This window comes from Rhinopithecus bieti, unplaced genomic scaffold (genome assembly GCF_001698545.2).
Source record: "Rhinopithecus bieti isolate Rb0 unplaced genomic scaffold, ASM169854v2 scaffold_10685, whole genome shotgun sequence".
Lineage (NCBI taxonomy): Eukaryota > Metazoa > Chordata > Mammalia > Primates > Cercopithecidae > Rhinopithecus > Rhinopithecus bieti.
Window position 1 is genome coordinate 585,632 of NW_016806950.1, and position 9,414 is coordinate 595,045.

Consider the following 9,414-nt stretch of genomic DNA (forward strand, 5'->3'; position numbering starts at 1 on the left):
CTGGGGCAAGGGGAAGACACAGCCCTGGCTCCCCCAGCAGAGACACAGCCCCTTCTGTTAGTAAGGAAGGCTCTAGGCTGTGGCCAGGAGAGGCAGTCTCTTCTTCCAGAGCACACTCTGTCTGAGGGGGAGATGTAATCTCTCCCCTTGAGGAGCCGCAACTGATGAGGGAGCCCTTACCTTAGGAAGCTCTCAGTCTGATGGGGAAGACGCTGCCCCTGCCCTCAGGAAGCTCTTGGTCTGAGAGGAGAGACACAGTTCATTCTCTCTGAGTGCCCTCAGTCTGATGGTGGAGACACTGTTCCTGCCCTCAAGAGGCTCCCAGTCTGATGGGGGAATATTGGCTCTGTCCTCAGGAGCCCGGTCTAAGGAGGGTGGCTTAGCCCCACTCCTGAGGGAAAGGATTCCATGGCCACAGTCTGGACAGTGGGCCAGTCACGCTTGGCAGTGGGCATGTTGCCAGCAGGACCCTTTGAGATGTGTTTGAGCCTGGAGGCGAGTGGCACAGGGGCTGGCAAGGCTGGGGTGGGGCAGGCAGGCTCCACTCTCTGCCGCCTTCACACCTCTCTCCCTTCTCGTGCACAGATGAGCCCACCAGCCCCAGCATTGACCTCCAAGCCAAGCATGTCCCTGCCTCTGCTGTGGTCTCCAGTGCCATGAACTCGGCCCCCGTCCTGGGCACCAGCCCATCCTCCCCGACCTTCACCTTCACCCTCGGACGCCATTACTCGCAGGACTGCAGTGAGCACTCCCCACACCCCCAGCCCCACCCTCTCCCCTGCTGCCCAGTCCCAGGGATCTCTGTTGGGCCTACTGCTTCATGTCTGGCCTCTTCCTCTGGTTTCTGCTCCTCCTGGGGCCCTTTGGGAGAGTCACCTCCTGCCCCTGCCCAGAAGGGAGGGCTCTGGGAAGCCCCTGACCTGCTGCCCCACTGACCCTGAGGCCCAACGCGGGCGGCTTTGCAGGTAGCATCAAGGCTGGCCGCCGCTCCTCCTACCTGCTGGCCATCACCACGGAGCGCTCCAAGTCCTGCGATGATGGGCTCAACACCTTCCGCGACGAGGGCCGAGTTCTGCGGTGAGGCGCTGTCTGGACATGGGGTGGGGTGGCCACAGCCACCCTGGCCAGCTGCTCTGGGGCAGGGCTCTTGGCCCTGGGGTCCTCTATGCAGGGGACAGTGTGCCTCCCCCACTGGAAGGCCTCTGGGCCTTGGGTTTTGGTGGGTGACAAGATAGTGAGGTCCCAGCTCTGCTGCCCACATCCCTCACCCTCAACCCTCGCTTCCCAGGCGCCTGCCAAACCGCATACCCAGCCTGCGGATGCTCCGGAGCTTCTTCACCGACGGGGTGAGCTGCAAGTGTGTGTGCACAGGAGCGAGGGTGCGGGGAGAGAGGGTGTCGGGGAGGTGGGGCCACAGCCTTGGCATGGGGGTTCCTGCTCCAGCTCCTGCCTTCCCCCTCCTCCCTGCACCCCTCACCCTCGTGTCCACCGCGGGACCCGCCCTCTTCTGTGGGCCCTAGCATCCCTGAATGACACCGTGCAGCCCCACCCAGGGGCCCCTGTCTGGACTGCCTCTTTCCAGACCCATCCCCCATAGCCACATGACTCACTTCTCCACCGTCTTCACGGCTTTTTAGGTCTTCCCTGAAATTCCAGCCTCCACTGACATTTCACGCCTCCCTTCGCTACTCTATGTTTTCCTCCTCAGCATGCCTCATGTACAATTGGTGTTTCCCTTCCTCCCTGCCTGGCTCCCCAGCTAGAATAGAAGCTCCCCGAGCTTATATCTGGGGCTTCATTTGTTTCCTTCACTACCCTCAGTCAGTATTTGCATCGCGTCTTGTCTTCATGGGACGGGGTCGGGGGTGGACACTAGAAAGGTGTGGCCGGGACACAGGGTTGGGATTGGTGGACAGGTGGAGTTCCCAGCCTCAGCACCTGGGGAGGTAGGATCAGGCCTGTGATAGCCCCAGCTGTTTGTTTGTTTGTTTTGAGACAGTCTCACTCTGTTGCCCAGGCTGGAGTGCAGCGGCATGATCTTTGCTCACTGCAACCTCCATCTCCCGGGTTCAAGCTATTCTCCTGCCTCAGCCTCCCGAGCAGCTGGGATTACAGGCATGTGCCACCATGCCTGGGTAATTTTTGTATTTTTAGTGGAGACGGGGTTTCTCCATGTTGGCCAGGCTGGTCTCGGACTCCTGACCTCAGGTGATCCACCCACCTCTGCCTCCTAGAATGCTGGGATTACAGGTGTGAGCCACTGCACCCGGCCTCAAGTGATCTTGCTTTGGCCTCCCAAAATGCTGGGAGTACAGGTATAAGCCATCACACCTGGACGTATTGTTGTTTTTAAAATCATATATATATTTTTTATGCGTGTTTTTTTTTTTTTTTTTGAGATGGAATCTCACTCTATTGCCCAGGCTAGAGTGCAGTGGCACTATCTCAGCTCACTGCAACATCTGCCTTCTGGGTTCAACCGATTCTTGTGCCTCAGCCTCCCAAGTGGCTGGGATTACAGGCATGCTCCACCACACCTGGCTAATTTTTGTGTTTTTAGTAGAGACGGGTTTTACCATGTTGGCCAGGCTGGTCTTGAACTCCTGACCTCAAGTGATCCGCCCACCTTAGCCTCCCAAAGTGCTGGGATTACAGGCATAAGCCACTGTGCCCGCCGCACCTTTCCCCGGCTGTTTTTGATTATAGATGGACTGGAAAAGCCATCTTGATGTCAAGCCCTCTGTCTCATTGGTTGGTTGAACACCCCAGTGATGTTGGTACCTAGTTTATTTCTTATCACTTCTTCTGCTTACTTAACTCTCGCTTGACTTGCACCCTCTGCGGCTGGAGTCCTGTTGACACTGTCACTTCCTCTGTTTAACTCCTTGTGGACATGACTACCTGCTCCACTCACTCAGCCTTTGTTGATGTTCCCACTTCCCCTGTTTATTTAACTCCTCATTGACACGATCACTTCCTCCATTTCCTTAATTCTTCTAAGTCTATAAAGTTACAGGAGGCTCCGGATTGGCTCCTCTAGCGTGGTGAGGCATGTGGTCTGCTGGTAGGTCATAGCCTTTCCTCCTTTCTGGCTTCTCCTTTATGTATGTCTCATGACCTCAACACAAGTGGTCCAGAGAGGACAAGCAATGCCCGTGAGGTCACACAGCACATCGGGTTGTAGCACAGACATATACCAGGCCTGTGCGGCTGCAAGTGGTCCATGGGGTTCCTGAGATGCTGGCATTGTGGGAGCCACCCTAAATTGTCCTCTGTTGTCTCCCTGCAGTCCTTGGATAGCTGGGGCACCTCTGAAGATGCTGATGCTCCTTCTAAGCGACACTCAACCTCTGACCTCTCAGATGCAACCTTCAGTGATATCAGGAGAGAAGGCTGGTTGTATTATAAGCAGATTCTCACCAAAAAGGGGAAGGTAAGATGGGTGGAGGAATGAGGTGGAAGCTGAACCCTCCAGCTTCTCCTAGGCCTGCCCTGACAGCCTCTGGAGCCAGAAAGAACCAGTGTAGGTTGCGCCATGAAGGATGGAGGTTAGATGCTAGGAAGAACTTCCTGGCAGGGGGATTTGAAGAACTTATGTAAAAGAAGTTAACAAAAGAGGTGGATTTTGCTGTGGGATGGATCTGATAAAGTTGTACTTGGAATTCTGGCGAAATCATCCCATAGTGGCCCTGGCTTGACAGGCCATCCTGAAGATGGCCACTGGGGCTCATGGAAAACAAGGAGCAAGGCTGGGATGATTTCCGTAGGAGAGCTAAGGTCCAAGAAGAAGGCAGGCAGGCCAGGAAAGGGCTTAGTGTTCATCCTAAGGACGACCAAAAGCTCTTGGGAGCTCTTGCCAAGGGAGTTACAGCTTTAAAATGTCCATTTGGCTCTCTGGGAGTGAGTTAGGGAGGGGCCACGCTGGAGGCAAGAAGACCAGTTAGGAGCCACCATGGAGATCCAGGTGAGAGGTGAAGGGGGCTTTGGGGAGTAGATAGGGAGGGCCTGGGAGGGAACCAGCAGGACCCTGAGAGGAGAAGGGCAGGGCCCCTGGAACCAGGGGGTGCAAACCCTGGCCCAGGCTGCGCTGTGGGCTGGAGAAGTGGGAGGATGGACCACTGCCTTCCCTCCCGGCGATTAGGATGAACCTGGGTTTGACTCTTGACTGCATCACCCATTGCTCTGAGAGCCTTGGTGACTCATCTGGCCATGACTCAGTGTCCTCGTCTGTAAATGGAGCTAACAGTAATCCCTAGCTCATAAGCCTATTGCTAAGGATTAAATGAGATGATCTAAGTAAGGGGTTTACCCAGTGCCTGGCACTTGGAGCTGCTGTACTTCTGCTTACTGCTATTTGTTTTCCTTTTTTGAGATGAAGTCTCACTGTGTTGCCCAGGCTGGAGTGCAGTGGCACGATCTCGGCTCACAGCAACCTCCACCTCCCGGGTTCAAGCAATTCTCCAGCTTCAACCTCCAGCTTCAGGCACTCACCACCAAACCCGGCTTTTTTTTTTTTTTTTTTTTGTATTTTTTTAGTAGAGAAGGAGTTTCACCATGTTGGTCAGGCTGGTCTCGAACTCCTGACCTCAAATGATCTGTCTGTCTTGGCCTCCCAAGGTGCTGGGATTACAGGTATGAGCTACCATACCTGGCCCACTTACTGCTATTTGAATTTTCTACCCTGCCTTCTGAGGTCTTGGGGGTCCCTGGAAAGAACATAAGCTTTGAAACAGACAGACTTTGAGTTCCTGTCCGGCCATATATCAAGCACATGGCTTTGGGCACCCCACTCACCTTCCCTGAGCCTCACTTTCTGATCTGTACGACGGGAACAATATTATCCTACCCCAAGGGCTGCTGTGGATTAAGTGAGGGTGAAGTCCAGGCAGGACTGGCGCTCCTCTGTGGAGAATGACTAAGGCCTCCCTGCTTGGGAGCCTCTGTGGAGGTTCTGGGGAGTTAGTGGTGAGGGAGCCAGGGCAGCCCTGCCCTCCTGGGGCTCCCGTCGCTCCTGTCGAGCAGAGAGAATGCATGTGGCATGATGGTTCCAAGTGCACAGACTGCTATGACACTGGGGTGCGGGGCGGGTGGGCCTGGGTAGGGAGGTGTCCAGAGACTGAGACACGAAAGGGTTGAGAAGCCACAAAACTGGGAGACAATGGAGGGGCCTGACAGGGAAGATGTCTCCTTAGAAGGTCTCGGGGAGAGGTGGGGAGAGGTATGCTGGGAGCCAGGGTGAGAGGTGGAAGACGAGCTGGGGAACTGGGCACCTGCTCAGAGTGTGGGGCCTTGGTACCCAGGAAGAGCCTGTCCAGGGTTTTATTGTTTTGTTTTGTTTTGTTTTATTTTATTTATTTATTTTTTTGAGACAGAGTCTCACTCTGTCGCCCAGGCTGGAGTGCAGTGGCCGGATCTCAGCTCACTGCAAGCTCTGCCTCCCAGGTTTACGCCATTCTCCTGCCTCAGCCTCCCGAGTAGCTGGGACTACAGGCGCCCGCTACCACGCCCGGCTAGTTTTTTGTATTTTTTTAGTTGAGACAGGGTTTCACCGTGTTAGCCAGGATGGTCTCGATCTCCTGACCTCGTGATCCGCCCGTCTTGGCCTCCCAAAGTGCTGGGATTACAGGCTTGAGCCACCATGCCTGGCCTATTTTATTTTATTTTATCTATTTTTGAGACGGAGTTTCACTGTGTCACCCAGGCTGGAAGGCAGTAGTACGATCTCGGCTCACTGCAACCTCCGTCCCCCGGGGTTCAAGCAATTCTCGAGCCTCAGCCTCCTGAGTAGCTAGGACTACAGGTGCCTGCTACCACGCCCGGCTAATTTTTGTAGTTTAGTAGAGACTGGGTTTCACTATGTTGGCCAGGCTGGTCTCGAACTCCTGACCTCAAGTGATCTGCCTGCCTCGGCCTCCCAAAGTGCTGGGATTACAGGCGTGAGCCACCGCGCCCGGCTCTGTCTAGGGTTTTAAATGTGGGCTGGCGATGCCTGGAGACAGGTTGTGTCTGTGACAGGAGGAGCCAATCCCATTGCCGTTGTCCAGGTGAGTGAGGCTGGGGGCCCCGACCAAGGCGGTGGTGTGGGGCCAGGTGGAGCAGACACTTTAGAGAGAGATTCCAGGGGAAGGAAGGCCAGGTCTTGCCAGCTGCTGGGAGGTACGAAAGGAGGAGGAGGCAATAATGTTCCTGGATTCCTGGCTTGGGCTTAAGGGAGGGTGGTGGGTGGTGGGACCCTCCCTGGGCAATGGCACACTGGAGGAGCAGATTTGGGGAGATGAAGCCAAGGGGCTCCACTGGGGCTGTGTGAGTCTGAGGGCCCTGGGACAGACCCCAGTGGAGGTGTCCTGGAGACAAAGGCTCTGAGGGCGTGGCACTAGAGGGAGGCCTGCCCTTTGTCTGTCAGCACCGACCAGTTACCTGTGCTTCTGTGCATGAGCTTGAAGGAAAAAGGCAAGAGACCCGGCTGAGCCTTGAGAGAAGTTGAGGGGAGGTGGGGCAGGGGAGGCTGACAGAGACCAAAAAGAGCCAGCAAGTTGGCAGCAACACGTGGTGTGGGAACCATGAGGCAGGGAGGGACCAGCCATGCGCACTGTGCGAGGAGAGCCACATGCGGGCCAGCCCTTCCAGTCTAACATGTGAGCCACAGGAAGGGTCCTTGCGAGCTTGGCTGGCTCCCCCTGCAGGGGAGCCTGACCCGCAGCTCCTGGGGGCCCTGAGCCCAGTTCAGGGACAGGAGCCGGCCCCTTACTGCTCACTGGCCAGTTCTGGAGGACCATGTCTCCACTCCCTTGCTGGCCAAAACCCGATGTCGCTCGCTCCCTTGGTGCTGTGGCTTGGACATTAGAGGAGAGTCTTGAAGTCAGTCTCGGGCCCTTGGTCCACCCAGGCCGTGGGCACCCTCTCCGTGCTCCCTCCCAGCCCCAGCCTCTTTCAGAGACATGGACTGTCAGACAGAGGAGGGAAAGGGACAGTGACTTGTCCCCGCAGCCTCAGCCCCAGCGTGGGAGCTGCATGCAGCCTTGGTGACCAACTACCTCACTCATTTACCAACTGGAGACACTGAGGCCTGGGAGTGCGGTTGCCTTGTCCCAGGTCATCCCGCTGGTTTAGCCTCAAAGATGTGCCCTTGTCACCACCTCACTGTCACATTAACTTTCTCCCTGGAGGGCTCTGCTATCTCCTACTCTGAATGTCCCTGTCCCCGTCCAGCAGTTCTGTGATGAGCAGGGCTCACAGCTCAGGATCCACATGATGGGAGGCCAGATGTGGGCTATGCCCATCTGCCAGCCACGGGGTCTTCTTGCCTGGTTTGTTCAGAGGGCCAAGGCCTGTGCTGGATGTGGAGCCACCAGCCAGTGGAGACGAGCTCTGGATCTGATGGGAGTTGGATCTCCTGCCCTCAGGGTGCTCCAAGGATCATTAATTCATTTATTCAGCAAATATTGATGAGCCCTTGCATGCAGCTGTAGGCCCTGGGATATGGAAATGAAAGGACGGACAAGCTCCCTGTCCCCAGGATAGTCTGAGGCTGCAGTAAGCTCTTGGAGAGGATCAAGCTGATCAGAAGTGGGAGCTGCATTGAGGGAAAAATATGGTCAGAGAAGGCCTCGCTGAGGAGGTGATGTTGGTGATGCTGGAGCTCAGATCTGAAGGGGAAGAAGGAAGCAGCCACATATAGAAGTGAGGGAGGGGGTCTTAGGCAGAAGGAACAGCAAGCGGAGAGGCCCTGAGAAAGGAAAGGCTTGGCTTGCTCACCTGCAAGGGCCCCCTGGCTTGACATAGTTAGAAAGGTGTGAAGATGAATTTGAGGAGAGGCAGGGACAGACCACAGGAGACCTTAGATTTGATTCTGAGGGCAATGGGATCTCTTGAGAGGATCCTGAGCAGGGGAGAGATGCGATCTCCTTTTCATTCTAACATGATCGCTGCAGCTGCTGCTGAAGAATTATTGCAGGAGCAAGAGTGGAGACCGGGAAGGTCTGTGTGTTCTCCAGGCAAGAGGCGTTGATGGTGTGGACCGGGTGGTGGCAGGAAAGACAGACGGGCAGAATAGTTGTGACTTCCTGATGGATGGGATGTCAAGGGCGAGGAAAAGGGAGGAGTCAAGGGTAGCTCCCAGGTTTCTGGGCAACTGGGTGGATTGACTGGGCTGGAAAAGATGGGGGTAGAGGGTGGAGAAGAGGTTTGATGGTAAGAAATCACATGGCCTGGCAAGTATTGTGCAAAGTGCCCATGGGACCCGCAAATGAAGACACTGAGCAGGGTGGGGGTCCCAGGCTGTGGCTGGGGGAGACGCTGGGCTTGGGAGTGGCCATCAGCAGATGGACCTGATTTAAAGGCACGGCACAGATGACATCCTTGAGGGAGGTGTGCAGGGAGAGGAGAGGAGAGTCAGGACAAAGTTCTGGAGCTCTGCCTTCTTTAGGGCGGGGTCTGGTACCCTCAGCTCTGCTGACATTTTGGGCCAGATAATTCCTTGTTGGGGGAGGCTGTCCTGTGCATTGTGCAATGTTTAGCAGCATCCCTCAGATGCCATAGCACACCCTCCAGCTCCCTCCACACAAATGTCCCCTGGGGACAAGTCTCCTGGCTGTTTAACTACAGGTGTAAGAGTGGGGGAGGGGAAGTAGAGAAGACTAGGAAGGAGCCAGTGGGATTAGGAAGAAAGCTGGGAACGTGGGGTCTCAGGTGCCGAGACAGGGTCTGGAGAGGGATGGAGGGGCTGGCTGTGTCAGATGCTGCTGAAGGGTTAAGACCAGGAGGGGAGAAGCAGCCACTGGCTTTGGCCACTTGGTGGTTCAGGATGTCCCTGAGAGGAGCTTCTGGGCAAGTGAACTCTTGGGTGGGCGGCAGAAAAGTGGGGAGAACAACCCTCTGAGAATGCAGACAGCTTCTGAGCACCTTTGCTGGGGTGGGGAGCAGCATGGGGAGGGCATGGGCTGGGAATGGCTTCCTGAGGATTTTATGTATGGAGCGCCATGCTGGGTGTCTGAGCATTGCCACCACCTGGTGAGTGTTGATGCTGGTGTTTAGAGGGGGAAAGGGTTGGGGTCTGCTGGGGAGCTTGAGGGTGATGGTTAGGGATGTTCAGGCAGGTGAGGGGCTGAGAAAGCATTGGTGGGCTGTGGGCAGGAGGCTGCCCAGGTCCAGCCGGGTGGAGTAGGGGGCTCCTGGTAGGCAGCGTGGGATCCATCCCCCGGCTGTCCTCTGTCTGCTACTCTGAGAGCGGTGGGCAGGACTGGCCTCTCACCACTCCTGTCTCCCCCAACCCCGTGTCTCCCTGCAGAAAGCGGGCAGCGGCCTGCGCCAGTGGAAGCGGGTGTACGCCGCGCTGCGGGCGCGCTCGCTCTCGCTGAGCAAGGAGCGGCGGGAGCCCGGGCCGGCGGCGGCGGGGGCTGCGGCGGCCGGCGCAGG

General features: G+C 56.4%; 1 protein-coding gene across 1 annotated transcript in view; it reads left to right on the forward strand.

Annotated features, from left to right (window-relative positions):
* Positions 1–9,414, forward strand: part of ARHGAP23 (Rho GTPase activating protein 23) — an 88,129-nt gene that overhangs the window by 43,420 nt on the left and 35,295 nt on the right. The window contains exons 8-12 of the mRNA XM_017879024.1: positions 586–741; positions 966–1,077; positions 1,289–1,346; positions 3,290–3,433; positions 9,287–9,381. Coding sequence (XP_017734513.1) covers positions 586–741; positions 966–1,077; positions 1,289–1,346; positions 3,290–3,433; positions 9,287–9,381 — 565 coding nt within the window. The remainder of the gene's footprint in view (positions 1–585; positions 742–965; positions 1,078–1,288; positions 1,347–3,289; positions 3,434–9,286; positions 9,382–9,414) is intronic.